This window comes from Eptatretus burgeri, chromosome 18 (assembly GCF_056783735.1).
Source record: "Eptatretus burgeri isolate ZD-2024b chromosome 18, Ebu_testis_v1, whole genome shotgun sequence".
NCBI lineage: Eukaryota > Metazoa > Chordata > Myxini > Myxiniformes > Myxinidae > Eptatretus > Eptatretus burgeri.
Window position 1 is genome coordinate 39,448,973 of NC_140978.1, and position 24,332 is coordinate 39,473,304.

Here is a 24,332-nt window from a genome sequence, read left to right on the forward strand (position 1 = left end):
ACCTAAACTTAAAAAAAAAATCTGGCAGTTTACTGCTTAACTTTGTACCATTTCAGGTTATTCACTGGGTTTACCCTGCTTAAATTTCAGTAAAAACTGGAAAAATGGGGGTGTTCTAAAACTTCAGACCGGTAGTGTATGTCATCTGCGATGATGGATTCCATGACCTTGCTGATGATTGAAAGTACAGTGAGCTAATTGGGCTGCAATTGAGGGGATCCATTTTTGCACCTTTTTAGCTCGCCTGTTCGAAGAACAGAGAGCGATAGCGATACCCCCAGCGTGAGCGTCAGTGTCAGTGTCAGCGTGAGCGTGAAAATGTTAAAGGTTTTGGTGCAAGTTATTTTTTACTTTCTAATGTTTTTATCTACCACACTTTTTTATATGCCCGATTATTGATATATATATATATATATATATATGTATATATGTGTATATGTATGTATATGTATATATGTGTATATGTATGTATATGTATATATGTGTATATGTATGTATATATGTATATGTGTATATGTATATATGTATATATATATATATATATATATATATATATATATATATGTATATGTATATGTATATGTATATGTATCTTCTTCTCCTTTCGGCTGCTCCCGTTAGGGGTCGCCACAGCGGATCATCCGATCCGCATTGTGATTTGGCACATGTTTTACGCCGGATGCCCTTCCTGACGCAACCCTGGTCGCCTCTTACGACACAGGGATATGGTACACCTATTTTAACCGGGGTATACACCGGCCCAGTACACTGGTACTCATTTCGCCGACCTCGGAAGGATGACAGGCTGAGTCAACCCCCTGGTGAATTAATTCAGTGGCCCAACGGGGCTTGAACTCAGGACCTCTTGGATCCCAAGCCGCTGCCCTAACCACTGCGCCAACACACCAGGCTGTATATGTATATGTATATATATATATATATATATATATGTATATGTATGTATATGTATATATATATATATCGGGGCGTATTATGTGATACCGGTCGTCCGTCTGTCCGTCCATCCGTTCCTGTCCGCACTCTTACCCCCAAAGTTTTCAACTTTCACGTTTCATATTTGGTACATAGGTACAGACTGTGGAGACGGTTTGTCATCTAAAGTTGTTGCCAAGGCAACCAGGATGCTGTTTTCCATCCGTTCCTGTCCGCACTCTAACTCAAAGTTTTCAACTTTCACGTTTCATATCTTGTACATAGGTACAGACTGTGGAGACTGTGTGTCGCGACATATGTTCGTCATCTAAAGTGGTTGTCATGGCAACCAGGATGCTGTTTTCCATGTAGTAGCACAATTCTGTATATACCTTCTTGTTCGGGCATATATTGTGCTCACTTGCGCTCTTGTTACTGATTACAATATACAAATACATATATTGCTTTAAAATTATTTGGATCAGACTTCACTGCAATGCTTTATAAAACATATTAATTATTAGACGAGTCTTTTAAAAATGATAAATGTATAAACAGGCGAGCATTGGGTGGCTTTGACACCAACTCTGGTTATGTAATGCTGTGATGTTGGCTGATTTCCAATTTCCCAGATGGATGTAGGAGACCAGTCCTGAAGTGTTCATAAAAAAACAAAACATGCAAATGTGTGAATGTCGAAGCAGGCCACACTTTATGACCCGCAAATACATGGAGTCCACGAATAGCGAGGTCGAACAGTGGACGAATACTTCTTGAAGGAATAGAAAAACATATAAAAGTACATGGGAGGAACTCACAAACAACTAGTCACAATGATAGTGGCAACAGCAATAATTACGTGTTGTAAAACAGCAGGCACTATATTAATTTCTCGTGTGAAAAATTTAATATTGTAAAAATTGTTTACATGCTCACATCTTGTCCCCTCCCCACGCTCACGTCTTGTCCCCTCCCCACGCTCACGTCACGTCTTGTCCCCTCCCCACGCTCACGTCACGTCTTGTCCCCTCCCCACGCTCACGTCACGTCTTGTCCCCTCCCCACGCTCACGTCACGTCTTGTCCCCTCCCCACGCTCACGTCACGTCTTGTCCCCTCCCCACGCTCACGTCACGTCTTGTCCCCTCCCCACGCTCACGTCACGTCTTGTCCCCTCCGCACGCTCACGTCACGTCTTGTCCCCTCCGCACGCTCACGTCACGTCTTGTCCCCTCCGCACGCTCACGTAACGTCTTGTCCCCTCCGCACGCTCACGTCACGTCTTGTCCCCTCCGCACGCTCACGTCACGTCTTGTCCCCTCCGCACGCTCACGTCACGTCTTGTCCCCTCCGCACGCTCACGTCACGTCTTGTCCCCTCCGCACGCTCACGTCACGTCTTGTCCCCTCCGCACGCTCACGTCACGTCTTGTCCCCTCCGCACGCTCACGTCACGTCTTGTCCCCTCCGCACGCTCACGTCACGTCTTGTCCCCTCCGCACGCTCACGTCACGTCTTGTCCCCTCCGCACGCTCACGTCACGTCTTGTCCCCTCCGCACGCTCACGTCACGTCTTGTCCCCTCCGCACGCTCACGTCACGTCTTGTCCCCTCCGCACGCTCACGTCACGTCTTGTCCCCTCCGCACGCTCACGTCACGTCTTGTCCCCTCCGCACGCTCACGTCACGTCTTGTCCCCTCCGCACGCTCACGTCACGTCTTGTCCCCTCCGCACGCTCACGTCACGTCTTGTCCCCTCCGCACGCTCACGTCACGTCTTGTCCCCTCCGCACGCTCACGTCACGTCTTGTCCCCTCCGCACGCTCACGTCACGTCTTGTCCCCTCCGCACGCTCACGTCACGTCTTGTCCCCTCCGCACGCTCACGTCACGTCTTGTCCCCTCCGCACGCTCACGTCACGTCTTGTCCCCTCCGCACGCTCACGTCACGTCTTGTCCCCTCCGCACGCTCACGTCACGTCTTGTCCCCTCCGCACGCTCACGTCACGTCTTGTCCCCTCCGCACGCTCACGTCACGTCTTGTCCCCTCCGCACGCTCACGTCACGTCTTGTCCCCTCCGCACGCTCACGCCACGTCTTGTCCCCTCCGCACGCTCACGTCACGTCTTGTCCCCTCCGCACGCTCACGTCACGTCTTGTCCCCTCCGCACGCTCACGTCACGTCTTGTCCCCTCCGCACGCTCACGTCACGTCTTGTCCCCTCCGCACGCTCACGTCACGTCTTGTCCCTCCGCACGCTCACGTCACGTCTTGTCCCCTCCGCACGCTCACGTCACGTCTTGTCCCCTCCGCACGCTCACGTCACGTCTTGTCCCCTCCTCACGTCTTGTCCCCTCTCCACGCTCACGTCTTGTCCCCTCTCCACGCTCACACTTGATACGCCATACCTGAATTGTACCAAAGCAATAATGTGGGGGTGATAGTGCAGAAAATGAGCAGGGAACGGTGGGTAACAGGAGAAAGTAGACACTCGTATGCTCTCGGTCAAAAACTATCTGTATCGATCCTCAGCGCTAAGCACCTGACAACTCTTGGTCTGGTGAATATTTAAATATTAAAATAGATTGTAAAATGTGTTCCAAAAAGAAGACCCTTTCATATGTTTTTAAGATTCTTATTTTTTGTTGCAAACTCCACACTTGAAGACCACGGACATCCATTGCCTATTTGTCCTTCCCGTCTTGACACCAGGCTTTCCACTATCATCATCACACCAGAAATGTTGCTAAGATTAAGATATTCAAGAGCTTGACATCTCAAAATCTACTGGACAAGGTTGAATACCTGCAATTGCTTTGAAGATGTGTTTACCGAAACCGTCTTCTGTTCTCTCAAAATTGTTTTGCTTGTATCTGTCAAAGTCTGTATTTCCACCTTGCTGTAGTCCCTGTCTTTTAAAGACTCCGGTGAGAAATCTGATCCTTCCAACTCTCGGCCTATTCGCCTTCTACCCATTACAAGCAAAGTGTTTGAATCCCTGATCAAACGGAAACTCATGACCCGTCTGGAAACCCACAATGTCCAGTATGGCTTTCGACATTCAAGGTCTACTGGTGATGGATGTTCTATCCATCATCACTGAACATGTTAATAGGGTTTTGAATTATTGTGAAAAAGCCAGTGTTGCTGCTCTCGACATCTCGAAGGCTCTAGACAAAGTGTGGCATAAGTGCCTCATCCATAAGCAAACATCATATGCTATCTCTGGAAAATTGCTTGATACAATTTCTGACTTCCTAGCAAATCGTCACATCTCTGTGGAACATGAGGGACAGTCGTCCCCTGTTCATAATACGAATGTTGGTGTTCCTTCGGGGTCTATGTTGGGTCCAATATTATTGTTATTGTTATATATCAATGATCTGCCTGATTGTATTCTTTCTCAGCTTAGCATTTACAAACATGACTCAACACTGTACACTACCGACCCAGGAACCTTGTCTCCACTTTCCTGCGTCCACGCCAGTACCAGTCTCAATCAGGACCTTGAGTGTCTGATTAAGTGGGGAGAAGACTGGCTTGCTACTTTCAACCAAAACAAAGACCCACTTGTTGTCTGTCAAGTTAAAGATCACCTTGTTTTCTGACCCTATCTATGGATTCTTCACCTTTGCAGGAACTTCCTGTTGTCCGTCTGCTTGGATTGGATATCGGCTCAAACCTCAGCTGGGAAAAGTACATCTCTGGTATCGCTGAAAGATCCTCCCAGCACCTTGGCTGCTTATTTCGTGCTCGGCGATGCCTTCCTCAAGCTGCTATGCTCCATCTATACAAGGCTACCACATGACCTGTCATGGAGTATCATTGCCATATTTTGGCTGGTGCTCCAGCCTGTCACTTATCTCTCCTTGACAGAATCCAGCGACGTACTGCCATTCTGGTGGGACTGGAGTTGGCATCATCCTTGGAACCTCTCTCAGTCTGCTGCTCTGTTGCTTCTTTGAGCCTTTTCTATACATATTACCACGGAATGTGCTCCAAGGGTCTCTCATGTTGTTCCACCTGAGCATGCTTTCAGTCACGCCACACGTCTCGCCGTTTCTTCCCATCCTTACACGGTATCTGTCCTGAGGAGTAAGACTATGAGGTATTCTTCTAGTTCCCCCCCCCCATATTGCATCACTTTGGAACAGTTTATCTGCATCCTGCTTCCCTCTCAATTCAAGAGGAATGTCAATAGATTCCTCCTTTCTGTTTAATATCTATACTTTCCTTTGTGTGTCCCCCATCTTGAATGGCTTTTGGCTTTGTGTTGGGTGAAATCTCATTTTTAAAAAGAAAAGATACTTGGAGAGTGAATTTGCAATGTTTCATGTTTCAGGCCTGTGAATGATGGCAAACAAGGGTATTCGTTGAAGTGAAACAGGTTTCAGATGGTTATTCATGTAAATCATGAATAATATCGCATCTGACACACCGCCTCGTTTCCCACAGAAACTCAAAGGATTAGGAAAAGTGACCCCTAATCATACACTGTTTGTAAGGAAGAAAATTTTGTACGAGCAGCAGTCCATGCTTCACTCTGCTAATGTGACTGATTTCTGCCAATTGGCAGATTTTCACGATTTTGCTTCCAAATTGGTTTGGTATTTGAATAGAACTTCAAATATTTTATCCCAAGCAACCCCCCCTCACCCCCCACCCACAACTGCATCCCCAAACCACTCCCTTCTCTGACTCTGACCCTCCAAGGTGCCAATGACTGGGTTGAGTTGGTGCTTATGTTGCCGGTACATTTTAAACGTTTAACAAAGTAATCTTTCTGTTTTCTGTTTTTTTTTTTTGTTATATATTTGCTCATGTCAAATTATTTGTATTTTTATTTCTTCAGTTTTCAATGACTATTCCAACCAGTTCGCCACTTGCCGCTGGGCTTGTAGTAAATGTTTTATGTGGTTGCCAAAACGTTACTTCTGATCAAAATTCCCTGGAATTAAACCACATGAATTATTAAATATCTTGGTGAACTGAACTTTATATTGGCTGCAGAGCTGTGCAAATTATATCGTCTTGATACTAGAACGGCACTCATTGGAGCGCATACCTCCACCAGGCTCAACAGTTTGTTTTGTATCCCACTGATGGGCCGGATCTGCACCCGGCCATGAACCGAAATTTAATCGGCTTGTTCTTGTCACCGGACCAACTCATCTACCTAGTTTTGTCATTCGTCCAAAACTTTTTGAGATATCATGCTATGTATGTTTTTTGGCTCCATCTCTCAATGGTGAAGAATCGCTTTAAGAATTCTACTCTCTGGATCTGGATTTTCACCAAATTGAATCGATTCGTCCTTGGCACACACTTAACCTGTCCACCCAGTTCGTCCGAATCCATCCACAACTTTTTGAGATATTGTGCTCACATACAAATGGAGGTGAATATGTAACCTCCATCCACCTTCGTGATTGAGTTCATGATAGAGCTTATGCTTGTGTGTATGTGTATATGTGTATACTGTATGTGTATATATATATATATATATATATATATATATATATATATATATATATATATATATATATATATATATATATATATATATATATGCCTGGTGTTTGCTTGATGGTAAGGGTGTCGGGCTTGGGATCTTAGGATCCTGAGTTCAAATCTCCCTTTCCTGTTGAATTAATACCAGGTGGGGCTGACTCTGCCTGTCATCCTTCCGAGGTCGGCAAAATGAGTGCCAGCTTGCTGGTATCCTGTGATGGAGTGATGACCCGTCCAGGATTGTACCCAATAATAGCCATGGAGACTGCTTCGGCAGCACCAATGCTCTGCAATAGAGTATGGTCCCAATGGATGGATATACTATATATATATATATATATATATATATATATATATATATATATATATATATATATATATATATATATATATATATATATATATAACAATCTTAAAAATTGATCACTTGGTGTATACATCACAAAAACTTTATTGTGGTTGCAGTATGTCCCGAAAATTATTTTAAGGAATACAGTGTGTCCGATAAAGCATCACTTTGTGGAAAAGGCTATTTTTTTGCATTCAATCGCACAAAAATATGACAGTTTGGTCCAGCAAGGCGAAATATAGTTAGTGTTCAGTATCCCATTTTTTTTCCAAGTGCACAGTGTGTTCCACAAGGAAGTATCACTTTGGAAATATCGCCGCTTTGAATTTCCCACCGAAGCTGGGCTGAGATGTACACTCCCACCCCAGAGGGCCTGCCAAGCAGGAATGCTGGTGCTCGTTTAGAAAATGCTCCAAATACACGCACGCACACGCGCACGCGCACACACACACGTTTTTCGCCAAGGTCATGCTATATGAAGACAAGTGTGTTTTGTGCAACTGAGATTCTTTTTATAGATAATGGCAAAGCAGGTTTTTCAAGGTGTCTTTTCACCTTCTGATGAACTTTCTTTTTAAACCACAAGCACAAAATAGAAACTTTCATCACTTAATTAATGATTCACTTTTGATATCATTTGAAGACTTTTTCCTAACATCTCCTTTCTCTCCCTTTCTTCACCTCTTTCATTGCAATGAATATTTCAGCTTCAGAAGATGAGGACAAAGACGATGATTTCCGTGCTCCGCTGTACAAGAATGTCGATATAAATGGCGTTACTGTACGGATGAAGTGGTGTTCAACTTGCCACTTTTATCGTCCTCCACGCTGCAGTCACTGTAGTGTCTGTGATAACTGTGTTGAGGTGAGAATTTTTTGTTTTTTTTAAACTTATAAATTATCTTGACAAACTCATTCACACGAGTTGCAGCTAATCCTGATGATGCATGATTTTGCCAAGTAGAATTGGCCAGATAACACAGGTGCCAATCATTGAAGGTTCTATAAATTTGATTTTAACCATTAATGACTGAAATAATGGAAGCTCTTTGATATGATTGTTTTCAGAATTACTGAAATGCATTTCATCCTGAGCATGTTATTACAAAGCTAATAAGCTCTTGCATGAGCCTTCACTGTGTATACAAAAAAAATAAAAGTTTCAGGTTGTAATTTATATCTTAAGTATAGAGTCATAATTTGCACCACAATGACTGAGCCGGTGAAGTAGAAATCCATTCACTTGATCTCCCAAATATTAGTGAGGACCTAATTATGCAAACAAACAAGCAAGCAAACAAGTAACATCACCTTGATTGCAAACTAGTAAGTTGTTGTTGACTCCATTCATGAAACGGAACAATAACCAAGGGTAACGAATAACTCATGATAATCTCTAACTACATGCATGAAGCCGGCAGGTGATGCGAAGCAACAATGGAAACATAACATGAAAAGGAGGATTAATCAAGTTTCCTTTTACCTATTTTTGAAGTAGTATAAATAATTTCTTTTATTCTTGAAGGATGTGTGTTGTTTTTTGAAATGTGCACTGTTTAAGTGTGCCCGCTCTCACTGTCTTGGGTACTCCAACCTCGATTGGGAGAGATACACACTTCATTGTATGAGGTGGATGAAGTCAGCAGCCCCAAAAACAAGGTGGCCATGGATGTTGCATGTAGTAAGCTTGGCAAGTAGAGCAGGCTTGCCCCCCTCCCCCACACTCGTATCTTGCACCTTCCCCACACTCTCATCTTGTCCTCTCAGCACCCCCCCCCCAAAACGCTCACATCTTGTCCCCCCTCCCAATGCTCGTCACCCCCTCCATGTTCACATGTTGTCCCCTCCCCCTACGCTCACATGTTGTCCCTCCCCACGCTCACATGTCGTCCCCCTCCCCGCTCACATGTCGTTCCCCCCCACGCTCACATGTCCCCCTCCCCACGCTCACATGTTGTCTTCGCCCCCACGCTCACATGTTGACTCCCCGCCCCCACACGTTCACATGTCCCCCCCCAGGGCCACGCTCACATCCCAATGCCCCCTGCTACGCAAGCATCTCTATACCCCTCTCCCCACCACACAAGCATCTCTATACCCCCCACCACACAAGCATCTCTATGCCCCCCCACCACACAAGCATCTCGATGCCCCCCGCCATGCTCGCATCTCGATGCCCCCCGCCATGCTCGCATCTCGATGCCCCCCGCCATGCTCGCATCTCGATGCCCCCGCCATGCTCGCATCTCGATGCCCCCCGCCATGCTCGCATCTCGATGCCCCCCGCCATGCTCGCATCTCGATGCCCCCCGCCACGCTCGCATCTCGATCGCCCCCGCCACGCTCGCATCTCGATCCCCCGCCACGCTCGCATCTCGACGCCCCCCGCCGCCACGCTCGCATCTCGACGCCCCCCGCCGCCACGCTCGCATCTCGACGCCCCCGCCGCCACGCTCGCATCTCGACGCCCCCCGCCGCCACGCTCGCATCTCGACGCCCCCCTGCCGCGCTCGCATCTCGACGCCCCGCCACGCTCGCATCTCGACGCCCCCGCCACGCTCGCATCTCGACGCCCCGCCACGCTCGCATCTCGACGCCCCCGCCACGCTCGCATCTCGACGCCCCCCGCCACGCTCGCATCTCGACGCCCCCGCCACGCTCGCATCTCGACGCCCCCCGCCACGCTCGCATCTCGACGCCCCCCGCCACGCTCGCATCTCGACGCCCCCCGCCACGCTCGCATCTCGACGCCCCCCGCCACGCTCGCATCTCGACGCCCCCCGCCACGCTCGCATCTCGACGCCCCCGCCACGCTCGCATCTCGACGCCCCCGCCACGCTCGCATCTCGACGCCCCCCGCCACGCTCGCATCTCGACGCCCCCGCCACGCTCGCATCTCGACGCCCCCCGCCACGCTCGCATCTCGACGCCCCCCGCCACGCTCGCATCTCGACGCCCCCCGCCACGCTCGCATCTCGACGCCCCCCGCCACGCTCGCATCTCGACGCCCCCCGCCACGCTCGCATCTCGACGCCCCCGCCACGCTCGCATCTCGACGCCCCCCGCCACGCTCGCATCTCGACGCCCCCCGCCACGCTCGCATCTCGACGCCCCCCGCCACGCTCGCATCTCGACGCCCCCCGCCACGCTCGCATCTCGACGCCCCCCGCCACGCTCGCATCTCGACGCCCCCCGCCACGCTCGCATCTCGACGCCCCCCGCCACGCTCGCATCTCGACGCCCCCCGCCACGCTCGCATCTCGACGCCCCCGCCACGCTCGCATCTCGACGCCCCCGCCACCCCCGCATCTCGACGCCCACCCCGCATCTCGACGCCCCCGCATCTCGACGCCCCCGCATCTCGACGCCCCCGCCACGCTCGCATCTCGACGCCCCCCGCCACGCTCGCATCTCGACGCCCCCCGCCACGCTCGCATCTCGACGCCCCCCCGCCACGCTCGCATCTCGACGCCCCCCGCCACGCTCGCATCTCGACGCCCCCCGCCACGCTCGCATCTCGACGCCCCCCGCCACGCTCGCATCTCGACGCGCCCCCACCACGCTCGCATCTCGACGCCCCCCGCCACGCTCGCATCTCGACGCCCCCCCGCCATGCTCGCATCTCGACGCCCCCCCCGCCATGCTCGCATCTCGACGCCCCCCCCGCCACGCTCGCATCTCGACACGTTTTGCCAGGTGCTATACGACGAGTGATTTTCTTTTTGTTTTGTTGTTTGTCCGCACAGAACGTGTTTTTCTCTGCAATCGGTTGGCAGTGTCAGAAAATTTTCACCATAGGAGCAACTGTTTTAATGTTAATTTTGACGTTATAGGTCACATGGTGTGGCAGCCATGTTGGATAAAGGGGAAATTTTGGAGCTCTATCTGAAACCGCACCAAGGAAAAAAAATTGAAACTTCGCACATGGCAATTCCTCCACATGTGGAATAAGTCTGGTTTATGTATGATGTCATTGGTACCTTCATTATGATGTCATAATTGCATATGTAGAATGCTACATCCAATCGGTATGAAAATTTTTCGAGGGTCATCTTGGGATAAAATGGTTGACAGAAAAAAAAAATTGATGGCATCATCGGTCATGTGGTTCGCCAGCCATATTAAAAAAAAAATAAATAAATCTTCTCCGAAACTTCTGAACAGATTGAGGTGAAACTTTACGGCTATGACCGCCTATTATTAATTATGTAGCACACCACACAAACTACACTAACACCACGCAAAACAAGTCCTGGCGATGGTCTGCAATCTCTGCTCTTTTTGTTGTTCATTATATACTTGGTGGTGGTCTTTTGATCCTTTGTCATATCTCGATCCATGCTGTCCACTCCAGATCCAATGGGGTGAACGCATTCATCCATTAATCTCCTCAACCTTTCAATATCCAGGCTTTTTGATCACCTGTATTCCTTCCTCCCTCTATTTTTTCATTGTCTTCCTCTGTCTGCAGTCCTTTTTTCTTTCCTATGCTTCTTTTCAGCTCATCATCTCATGTGTATATATATATATATATATATATATATATATATATATATATATATATATATATATATATATATATATATATATATATTATCTCATCTTCTTCTTTCGGCTGCTTCCGTTAGGGGTCGCCACAGCGGATCATCCGTATGATCCGCATAGTGATTTGGCACATGTTTTTCGCCGGATGCCCTTCCTGACGCAACCCTTGTCGCCTCTTACGACACAGGGATATGGTACACCTATTTTAACCGGGGTATACACCGGCCCAGTACAATGGTACTCATTTCGCCAACCTCGGAAGGATGACAGGCTGAGTCAACCCCCTGGTGTATTAATTCAGTGGCTCAACGGTGCTTGAACTCAGGACCTTTTGGATCCCAAACCACTGCGGCACCACCAGGATATATATATATATATATATATATATATATATATATATATATATATATATATATATATATATATATATATATATATATATATATATATATATATATATATATATATATATATATATATATATATATATATACACACACACACACACACACACACACACACACACATACACACACACACACACACACACACACACACACACACACACACACACACACACACACACACACACACACACACACACACACACACACACACACACTCAGCAAAAATAAAAACTTGACACTCATTATTTGTCAAATAGTGTTTAGAAACTTTTCTTGAAAGAGTTCTTGTTGTGATTATGGTTAAAGGCATTGTCGAGTGCATTACTTCACACATTCATTCTACTGGTCGGGCCTACGTAGCACGTAACGGAGCACTGCACGCTAAAGTCACGTGGCCTATTGATACACCTGCAGTTGATCTCAAGGTAGCAGAGGAGAGTATCATCTCAGAAAAACAAGATTTTATGGTTAATTATTCGTTAATTTGCAATGCCACGACTGTCAAACATTCAGCGTGAACGTGCCATTGGCATGCTGAATACGGGAACATCCGTCACTGACGTTGCGAGGGTTATGGGATGCAGTCGACAGACCATCCATAACTTCCAGACATGTCTCCATCAAACTGGCACCACAGCTGACCGCCCCCGTCCTGGTCGACCACGTGTTACGTCACGCGCACAAGACCGACAGATTGTCTTACGTCATTTGCGTAATCGGTTTGTCACTGCCACATCTACTGGGAATGAATTGTTTGGAGGTCGAGTGACTGCCCAAACCATTCGAAATCGCCTGCGCTCTGCTCGTCTTCATGCACGGCGGCCATATCGTGGACCAATTCTAACCCGTTTCCATCGACGCTAACGTCTTCTTTGGGCACGACGGCACCTGAGATGGACCCAGTGAGATTGGAATAGGGTTGTGTTTAGTGACGAATCAAGGTTCACACTAACTTTTGCTGATGGAAGGGTTAGAGTGTGGAGAAGACGAGGAGAATGCAATGCCCAGTGTTGCGTACAGGAAGTGGATCGCTTTGGGGCCGGAAGCGTTATGGTTTGTGGTGGTATCAACGGTCATGCTCGATCCCGACTCATTGTCATCCAGGGAAACCTTAATGCGGCAGCATACAGGGATCAGGTGCTCGTTCCAGAGCTTTTACCATTCATGGCAGCTCATGGCCCAGGTCTGACTTTCCAACAGGATAACGCCAGACCTCATACGGCCAATTTAACAACGAATTTCCTCAGGGATGCTGGCATCAATGTCATGGAGTGGCCCTCAAGATCTCCTGACCTCAACCCCATAGAGCATGTGTGGGATGTGTTAGGCAGGCGGCTCCATCAAGTAAGGAACCCTCCACAGAACTTGCAGGAGCTTGGTGCCATGTTGGTACAAATATGGCGGTGCATTCCCCAAGCTGTGTTCAGACGCATCATCCAATCCATGAGGAGACGTTGTATCGCAGTTGTGAACGCCCATGGAGGACACACCCGATATTGACATGATTTCATTAAGTTGTGACTCACAGTTTTTGATCATGGACATTGTCGTCGCATTTCCGGTGGAACCGATTCCATGACAAACATGATCTGTATGACATCTTTAATGACAAGAGAATATAACATCTTTAATGACAAGAGAATTGAATACAATCGTTATTTCAAACCTATTTTCCAAAGTGTTCAAATTATTGACTTTGAAACGAGTGTAAAGTTTTTATTTTTGTTGAGTTTATTTATACATATATATATTTTTATATATATATATATATATATATATATATTTTTTTTTTTATATATATATATATATATATATATATATATATATATATATATATATATATATATATATATATATATATATATAGCATTTGTTCAAGGGGGAAACCCCCTTCGGGATGGCGATTAGTATTACTTTTGTTTTGTAATAACATTAATATTATGCTTTTATCATTATCTTGCCAAAACGAAGTTTTTGCAAGATATGTTATTCAGCTTGTATGTTTTAAAAATATATATATATTTTTTTTGTTTCTCTGTAATCACGTATAAAAAATTCTGCAGAGCACAGTTATCATTGGAAATTTTTGTAACTTCGCATATCAGAGGCCAAAAGAGGTCCCTTTCAGCGCATAAAATTTTGAAGGTCAAGGTCAAAGGTCAAGGTCACTTTGTCGCAAATCAGGGTCAGGTCAGGTATGGGAGCATGTGCCAGAACAGCGCATCGCTGCGTCCACTTTCCGCTGGTACTCCAGGGGCCTCCGTCTGGCCATCCCCCAGGCAGATGCCAGGCCCATCCCCATGTCCTTGAGATGATGGTCAACCTGCTGCAACCACGAGGCATGTGGTCGGCCCACTGGCCTTCTCCACTCATGAGACTCCCTCGCTGAGAGAATCTGGTGAGCAGGATCAGCGTCAGGAAAACGAGCCACATGTCCATACAGCCGCAACTGACGCTCACGGACTATTCAGGTAACAAATCTCATCCGAGTCTCTCTCAGCAACTGCTCGTTGGACACAAAATCCGACCAGTGATAGCCAAGGATTCTCCGAAGAGACCTGATACCAAAGGAATTAAGTCTCCGTCTCAGATCCTTGGTCAGAGTCCAAGTCTCGCATCCATAGAGCAACACTGGAAGTACCAAGGACCTGAAGACTCGGACTTTCGTCCTCCCGCACAGGTACCGGCAGCACCACACCCCATGATCCAGTGAATCCACGACTCCCCAGGCCCGACCCAGACGTCTATTGACCTCTGACTCACAGCCAGCAGAGATATGAATATCACTGCCAAGGTAAGTGAATCTCTCCACGACCTCAACATCCTCACCACAAACAGACACAGACAGGACAGCAGCATCCAAGATGTCACCGAAAGCCTGGATCTTAGTTTTGACCCAAGAAACCCGTAATCCCAGCAGCTCCGACTCCTCTTTCAGCACCTCGAGGGCCCCCAAAAGGATGTCTAGAGTCTCCGCAAAGATGACTGCATCATCTGCAAAATCAAGGTCCGAGATCTTGACATTCCCAAACGATGCACCGCAGCTTGATCTCTCCGACATCCTCCCGAAAATCCAGTCCATACAAGTGCTGAAAAGTGTGGGGGCCAGTACACACCCCTGACGAACTCCAGTAACAACTGGAAATAAGTCAGAGATGGTACCACCACACTTCACAGCACTCTCAGTACCAGAGTAGAGTTCAGACATCAGATCGATCAGTTTTGGTGGCACCCCACGAAGACCAAGAATCCTCCAGAGGACATCCCGATTCACTGAATCGAACGCTTTACAGAGATCAACATAGGCTGCAAGCAGCCCCTGCCGAAACTCTCGTCTGCGTTCGGTGAGGACACGAAGGGCAAGGATACGGTCAATCGTTGACCTCTTTGGTGTAAAGCCTGACTGCTCTGGACGCTGGTGCTCAAGCAGATGGTGGCGAACCCTATCAAGAATTATCCGAGCAAAGACCTTGCCCGGCACTGAGAGCAGCGTCACCCCTCGGTAGTTGTTGCAGTCTTGGCGATCACCCTTCCCTTTCCAGAGAGGGACAACAAGGCCCCTCTTCCAGTCAGTTGGGATGATGCCTGTGTTCCAGGCAGAGCACAAAACTGCATGCAACGACACGAATGCAGCATTTCCACCAGCCTTGAGAAGTTCAGCATGGATGCCACAGATCCCTGGAGCTTTGCCCCGTTTCAACTGGTTCACCGCAGCCCGTGTTTCCACAAGCGAAGGTGGACCACAGTTGATTCGAAGGTCAGCAACAGGGATTGTAACACCCTTGACTTCCAACTCGACAGCTGGGGGATCAGCCCGGTACAACCGCTCAAAGTAACCGACCCAGCGGGCCTTTACTTCAGACTCCTCTGTCAAGAGCCTACCACTCTCTGCTCGAACTGCAGTGCGAACCATTCAGCCTGGCCCTGCGACTCTGGTCAATGGTATCCAGTGTCATTTGAGAGACAAAATTCTTCTTTGCCCTGCAGTGAGCTCCAAGACATCCACCGGCAACATCAAGGACGGTGGTCTTGAAGGCACTCCACAACTCTTCAGGACCCCCCAAAGCACCCAGACCCCCCAAGTGTCCACTCAGCCTGTTCGCAAACTCCTGAGCTTGCCAACATCCAGCCAAGGCTGGGATGGTACCATTCTCCAGGATTTAAGGTGCAGCTTTAGAGTTGCTACCACAAGCCTGTGGTCAGTATTGAGGAACTGAGCACTCCGGTTGACCCTGCAGTTCTGGATCATCCTCCAACGACCGTCAATGAGGACATGGTCAATCTCCTTTGGCACACCGCCAGCGTTGGAATACCAAGTCCAGCGATGAGCTTGTGGGCACTGAAACCATGAACCAGCCACCCTAAGTCCATGACTTCTTGCAAAGTCAAGGAACTTTGTGCTATTCTGGTTCATAGTTCCTGACCCATGGGGACCAACACACACCTCATAACCGTCCCTATCAGCTCCAGTCGATGCATTGAAATCCCCCAAGACTAGAAGTGTATCTCGTCTGGGGCACTGATCAACCACAGACTCGAGCGTGGCGTAGAATGCATCCTTCACGGTGAGATCACCCGCCTCAGTCGGAGCATAAACAGAGACCAGGGAAATGACACCTCAGGAGTGACGAATCCTTAATCTCATAATACGCTCGTTGACCGGTGTTACCTCAATTATCATTGAGGTCAGCTTATTGGACACAGCTACAGCAACTTCTTGGGTATGGTAACCATCAGAGCGACCAGACCAATAGTAGGTGTAACCACCCACCATTATCTCGCCGCAATCCCGATGTCCAAACGCTTGAGCTCAGATGATAACAGAGACAGGTGATCATCCTCTCTTAGGGATAGGACATTCCAGGCACCCACCCGAAGGGACCGCCTCAGGTTAACCCAAGGAGACCGCCGTCTGGTGGACGACATCTCAGCACCACTCCGACACACTCTCCCGCAATCTGACCCAGGGATGTTACCCCGTGGTTTCCCTCCTGTCATCAAAGATTGGGGGTCCCGAAGGCTTTGCCCCAATCCCGTCATCCGGTGAGCTGCCCTGCGAAGGGAAGCTGCACAGGAGGTACTCCCACGGAGTGGGTTTTCAGATTTTTTTTGCGTTTTTGCGTTTTGCGGAATGAAGGGTTTTACGGTGGCCGGATTGCAAATCCTGCCACCAACTTCCTCATAAAAAGTAACCCAACTGCAGGAGGACGTCCGCAGACACAGTTGGGCACTAGATATGGATGGCCGTTGGCTCACAAGGAGCTCCTCCGCCATTTGACAGGTTTTGTTTTTAATCCTGCTGGGTGTCCATATCCAAACACCCTCCTCACCAGAAACCTGGTGAGGGAGACGGTTTCGTCGCTGACAACCCGACCATGGAATAGGTTAGTACAGGTTTACATGGTACCTGTAGCAGGTCACAGATCGAACCTGACCTGACACCTGATCAAACCAGGGGAGTCGACGAAACCCTTATTTTTTTGAGTTATTTTGATCGGATCGTCTTCAAACTTCATGGGAATATAGTTCATGGTCTGGTGCTCAGCTGATTAATTTTTGGTGGCGATTGGCCTTGACCTTCATGGTTAGCACCTGAGGTCAAACATATTTGACCCCAAGGTCAAATTTTCAAGTTTTAGGAACCATATCGTGTCATACCTCAAATTGAACACCTCAATGAGTGCTTTCTAGATATGTCAAGCTTGAGACATTATGACGTCATTTGGTGATGTTATGAGGCAAACGCCTATTTTTCATGGTTACTCTGTAGAACGATTCTCATCGGAATCTCTCGTAGGCAGATATTCCTCAAGGACTCGCTCCTGGTGGATAGCAGCTCTGTTCACCTCAGTGTGACCTTAAAGAAGTCACACGTGGTCACCTTTTGGCAAGATATGGGTCACCCTGCGGGTGACATTGGTTTATTATTGTTGTCATTACCTTTCCTATGAGAAGCGGCATTGGGAAAACACCACTTCAGCTATCTTAACACGCACGTACACCTTAACACAAATTTCACCCAAGGCGGAAAACCCTTTTGGGGAGGGGTGGAAATGAAGTCGCTACAACCTCCATCGTGTGACCCTTAGTCCTCCTGACAAGTTTGGTTGAGATTGGATAAGTAACGACCAAATGTATCGTGGTGAAAAAGACACACAGACACCGAATTGCGGATTTTAGTGCAATGGGCTTGTGTATCAGTTGAACAGCTATGACAGTTCATGCTTATCACAGGTTGGGCACATAACAATGCACAACCATGGTGTTTGTGTCGTTTGCCTTGAAAATAAATTGATATCTTTGGTTTATATCGTGGAAAGAATGATCATTGAAACATTATTGTGATAGAAAGAGAACTCTCCATAGACGAGTCCTGAGAGGAAGCTATCAAACTCATAATTTAGGCTCAGTCTTGGACATGTGTTTCTACCTTCAGACATCATCAGGAATATAAAATCATCTTAAAATGCAGTGCTCTGAAGGAAACGTGTGCATTGTTTGTCACTGCTGAACCTTCAGAGTTTAGGCGATCAGGAAGTGAAATTGAGCAGGATGCCTCATTTACATAACTCGACATGTCATCAGTGACGTGTGCATAAAAATGAATTTACCAGGCAAGAAAAGGATGAACCAAAACTTTAAAGGAAATTTTGTGTTTATCATGAATTGCATCTCATTTTATTAACAGTATTTCTTCAATGGCTCAATGTAAACCATCAAGTCCAAGAAAGCCTCTCTTCTTCCTGTCAGGATTTCGATCATCATTGTCCTTGGGTGAACAACTGCATTGGACGCAGAAACTACCGCTTCTTCTTCCTCTTCCTTCTCTCCTTGAGTGTGCACATGGTTGGAGTCTTCTCCTTTGGCCTCGCTTTCACTCTGAGAAACCTGCCAAGACTGGGGGATATTCACTCTACTGTAACGTATCCTTATGGTGAAATTATTGTGTTGCATTGTTTTCCATGTTTCTATGGAAACGTGCCCTTGAATCCTATAGTTTACCATTTCCATGAGTAATGTCGTTTTTATCAGAACTAGTAGAATGTTTGGCAGTGCCTGTTGGTTAACTGCACACAAACTGACTTTGCATATTTTGAACTTACTCTAAACTCTATTTTGTACGATTTTTTTTTCTTCCAAATGCTGTAGTTGTGAAATTCAACTTTTAACATCGTTACGCGTGGCCTCCGTGCCCCCGAGCAAGTGCACAACAAGTGCCGCGCTTGAAACAAGCGTGCAGATGAGCTTTGCCTTGCTGAAGCAAATATGCAAATGAACGGTCAGCTTTGTGTGAATGGAGTGGTGTGAGCCCCGCGGGAATAATTATGCAGTTTGGAATATCACCACGTCTCCGGCCGAACCGTGAGAAGGTGTGGGGTGGAGGGAATGACCTTGGCGCATGGCTGTCCAGAGAAGCTGTCAACGTGAGGCATCAACGTACAGTTGTTTCACACCCTGAGTACTTTGTTGGCTCTTCATTATGCACAACTGATCTGCCAGCAGGAGTGAATCCGCACACCAGCAAGGTGCACTAGATCAATCAGTCGGGTCATTGTGGCTGTGGTCATCGTGTGCCCACAATGATGCCGGCTCACGATGCCGTCACAGCCTGTCTCCCGCTGTGCGCCGTCTGTTTGGCCCGTTATTGGCAACACAAACCTCCCAGCATTCAGCCGCTCCAAGTGTGCACAATCCTGGATGCTGCTGTGTGTACACTGCTGGAGATGGATCTCTGATTCACCTCCAAGACCTCCTTCGTGTCACTTCTGCCTTCTCCCCAACGCTCATCGCTTCACCTTTTTATGGCACACACACAAGCTCGATCCCGAGAGAAGGTGAGGTACTGTCTGGATTCAAAGATTGACCAAAGCCTGACCATTGGTCCAGAGCATCGTTTTCCAGAAACAAATCTTTCACCCAGTTCATTTTGCATTAACATAAGAGTGTAATGCTCCTGTTGATGGAACCATGCAGCCTCAACACAAGTCATATTCAAAGTTCTGTTGACAATCCATCTCGATGTCACGATGCCAATGATGCATTCAGTTGTCTGTGCACGAATCCTTTCACACAGTAACCACCATACTTATTTAATTCACTGTAACTTGAGTTTCCTTTCTAACCGAATTATCAGAATCATGTCTTGAACACAAAACTTAACATATCCAATTACATAGGATTTACTAATCCGTAACATGGACTGCCAAAACACTTTTTAGCATCATTTCTGCCACTAATACAATTGTCTAAAAAAGGTCAAATCCCAACAAGAGCATCAAGGTACTTTACTTTTTCTGGGCAGTTGCACAGGGTTAAACATTAAGTAGAGACTACGACCATGTGGTTTTACTTGATCACCTGAGACCCGCAGTGTGTAAAAAGCATTCGGCCATTCTGTGTTCTGCCGTCCTTCTCTGTGACGATTCTGCGCCATTTCCAAAATGCAATCATGTCCACACCTGTTAAAGTCTCGGAGGTGGCAAGGTTTGTCTTGCACACCATATTTACCGGGTTCAAGTCCATGTTACTTCCTCTTATTCCCCATAAATGAAAAACGAGCTTGGGGAAGACATCTTGCATCTGCTGAAGATGTTAGCAAATCTGCATCCTCTGCTTTAAGAACACCAGAAAGAAAGCTTCCTTGCTGGGATGAAAAAGTTGGTTTAACGCTGGAAGATGATGGAGAAAGTTTGTCGATAGTGCTACATCTATTGAATCCTGATCGAATTTTATTTCCACATATTTCTTCTTTTGCAATGATATTTTTGTGTTCTATGTACAGTCAAAGCAATTGCACTCGCATAAATATAGTATTGAAATTCTCAATAAATCAACACGAACGAGTGCTTATACAATGTTAAAGGTAAGCAAATGCTTGTTAAGATTAGGTCCCTTTTTGAAGTTGCAAAATTGGAGAATAAATAACAAACAATACAAGAGAATCGACAAAATCCCACACAAACACGAGTCCCAATACAGAAGACAAAATGAGTAAGAACAAAGAAGATAATGGATTCTGCAGGTGTCATTTCAAATGTTAATTACAGGAGTCATCACCAGTCAAAATTGGTGAAAATGATTTGGTAGATTGAATTTAATCTACAGATGTTTGGCCTTGTACTCAAAAAGTTTAATTGTGATTTATACTGTTTGACTACACAAATTGAATGCAGAAAATAACGAGAGAGTTCATAGAACACCTAAAGCACAGTGTTAAAGCACAACACAGTGTTAAAGAATATAATTCAATTGAAATAAAATGATTTTAATGGTCGTATAAATCAAACCCAGAAGTTTAGTGCTGCTGAAGCAGTCTTACACACCACCTTGTATAACATGACTAAGTGCTGCAAAACCGGAGCTTTTGGAAGCAATAAGACGACGATTTGTGTTCGACAGTGTCCGAGTATATAATTATATTTAAATAAAATACAGATTGTAATTGTCGCGTTAAAAAAAAATTGATTCCGGAAGTTTACCGCTGTTGATGCAGTGGCTATTACACCGCCTTATCTAACATGCTGCATTAGTTATTTGTGCCTGTTGTTTGGGTGCTTTATGATGTCCATAAAATCAGTAAGTTCCTGTTTGGAATGATTTTTAATTTTGTTTGACTGCCAGGCAAGCAGATAGAGAAAATAAATTATCTCACTCCTTTGCACATGCACGATCGGGATGGACTCAGAGCCCAAGTAATGCTAAACTACAGGTTTGTTTTCTGATTCGTGCTTTCGTATTCATTCAATTGAAATGTTCCTCAATCATAAACTGACGTTTGTGGACTGACAGAAGGACAGAAGTGAACCATTTGCTTCACCCCGCTTTTCGCTTCACGTGCGTGGGGTAATTATTTGAAGGATTATCTCGATAATGATGATGCATGGAATCATTCGTTTGAGTAGGCATGTCGCAAATGCGACTTAGGCTTACGTTAAATTAAATTGAGACTTATGGCTTGTGTCCAATATAAATGAGTTTTGTATGTAAACCTCATGTTCTCATCCTCATCCTTAAAAGATTTGAAGATGGTATGAAATGTGTTTGGCTTATTAGGATATCTATGCAAATCATGCTTTTGATAAACATTGAACTTGATGCCCGCGGAAATGATTTTCTAACTCGATTGGAACATGAAAGACCCCAGGTGAAAGTATGATTTTTTCTGAATGATGAAGAAATTCGGCCAGGGTTTGAACGACTGAACTCCCAGACTTTGAGCAGACTCTTTAACCATTACACCATCAAGTCTGGATTTACATCAATATATGTCATGGGGAAACCAGGCCAATATGAAAAGCATGTGCAATTGACCTAGGGCAGCATGAAATGCATACCTGGACAAATGACAGACCGTGCGTTGTTCAAATATTTTTTTTGTTCCACCCCTCTCTCCCCACATCCCCAATTTTATCTTTCTTTATTATAATATATATTGTACCTGTGTTGGCTTAATGGTCAGGGTGGCAGGCTTGGAATCCTAGGGTCCTGAGTTCAAATCCCGCTCAGCCGTTGAACTGATACCAGGTGGGGTTGACTCACCCTGTGATCCTTCTGAGGTCGGCAAAATGAGTATCAACTTGCTGGGATGATTGAGCCATTCGAGTATCCTGCGTGGGAGTGGTGACCGGTCCATGATTGTGCCCAATAGCCCAGGAGATTGTTTCGGCAGCATCAACACGCTCTGTACCCGATGGATGGATGGATGGATGGATGGATGCATAATAGATATTCAAAATTCCATAAAAGCAAATTTAAAGCGACTTGTAATGAATTGGATCGTCACAAGTGGCCCGAGGAGGAATCGCTGGGATACACCACAATACACAGGCATCATACTTGATTCCGTTTCATTCAGAGGAACAAATTGTTTTCTATTGTTGAGGTAATTTTTGAACCACTCCAAGGCCTTTCCCCGATTCCATCATGAGATAATTTACATAAGATATTATGGTCAATCGTGTTTTAGGCCTTGGAGAAGTCCAGAAAATACCGACTGTATGAGAGTAATTATCATTAGCAGAAGCAATGAAATGTAGAAGAGTGAGATGTACAGTCGTGTGCTTTTCACTCAAACCAAACTGGGAGTTTGCAGAGATATCACAATATTTGAAAAAAATGTACAGTGCGAATATAGTTGTTTTTCTTTAATTTTTGAAAATGACGTTAACAGAGAAATGGACCGATAATTGCTGAAATCTTGTGGATCTCCTTTTTTGGAAATGGGAACAACTTTTGCTTTGTTCATCTTCTTTAAGAACAATTCCATTAACCATTTGATGACCACAAGCATCTTGAAAGTAATTTTCACATGCAAGTCCAATTATATTATTCGTTTGGCTATATGAATTGAAATTCGAGAGCATGCTTGACGAAAAGGACAAGTTTATCGAATCAACAACAACAATTTTTTTAATTATGGAAATGACAAAAGCTCTTACCCAGTGTTTGCTACAGTGTTTGCTAATATACAAATATAAAGTGATCTAAAATTGCAGGGAAATATTGGAGATACACCACTTTAAAGTTTAGGGACACATGTGTCCATTGGTCCTTAAAGGGTTAACAATAGACACATTCATAATATGGGTTAAGGTTTTCACATTTTCTAAAATATCACTTCAATAAATCATAATTTATGTTGCAAATCCTGGACACTTTATTTTTATTTCTTATTTTCTTTCTTCAAATTGTAAGCAATATCTACTATTTATTACCTCCGCCACCAAAGGTGCAAGGAGGTTGGGTGTGTGACGAGGACGAACTGATTATATTTTGGTGAAGCTCCGGATCTGCTTCGTGAATTTGTTGCAATTGATGCATTTATGCATATTTCCTTCATCGAAGCCCTTTCATGTATCTGTCATGCTTTGAGCCTCACTTCCCTGCATTTCAATATATATAACACTTGGTTTATCGTTAATAACAATGAAATAACCGAAAAAATAGACATGAATGACTCCATTTTGCAATTCAATGCTTGTTCATTCTTGACCACTGATTCTTACAGCATGGCTGTTATGGTTGTAGCAGGTCTTTTCTTCTTTCCAGTAGCTGGCTTGACCGGTTTCCATGTTGTTCTCGTTGCCCGTGGACGTACAACTAATGAGCAGGTGATTGCATTAACACCGAAGTGCTCGTGTACCTCATGCTATTTGTTCCCACACAAGTACATACCATTGTGAAGTAATTTTAATACATTCAAAAGTTTGATTTGAATATTGTACATCTTGATGACACTTTTCTCAAGATTGTTTAATGCACTTGACTCCCCTACCCAAATCCCCCTAACTTTTATTATTATTATTTTTAAATGATCGGCCACAGTTGGATTATAACATGTATCGTGTGACGAATTGTCCACCGCAGCTGTAGAAGCTCAGCCGTCCATTGTTCTCCCGGACGTCTAAATCTGGGATTCGGTGATCCCGTCCATTGTTCTCACTTGGTGTCACTCGACCCCTGTTAACTGGTCGGGTAAAGTGTGAATACTTAGAGCAAATGTAGTGTTTTTACATCTCCCTGTAGAAGAAATTATTTTTACTTGATTTGCTCTTTAAGACAAATCGGTATAATTTTCAGGGCTGCGCAAAA

General features: G+C 45.8%; 1 protein-coding gene across 3 annotated transcripts in view; it reads left to right on the forward strand.

The window, feature by feature from the left end:
* Positions 1 to 24,332, forward strand: part of LOC147008938 (palmitoyltransferase ZDHHC5-like) — a 172,199-nt gene that overhangs the window by 42,699 nt on the left and 105,168 nt on the right. For all 3 annotated transcript variants that reach the window (XM_085863827.1, XM_085863828.1, XM_085863830.1), the window contains 3 exons: positions 7,497 to 7,654; positions 18,492 to 18,664; positions 23,749 to 23,851. In XM_085863827.1, the coding sequence (XP_085719953.1) occupies positions 7,497 to 7,654; positions 18,492 to 18,664; positions 23,749 to 23,851 (434 nt within the window). The remainder of the gene's footprint in view (positions 1 to 7,496; positions 7,655 to 18,491; positions 18,665 to 23,748; positions 23,852 to 24,332) is intronic.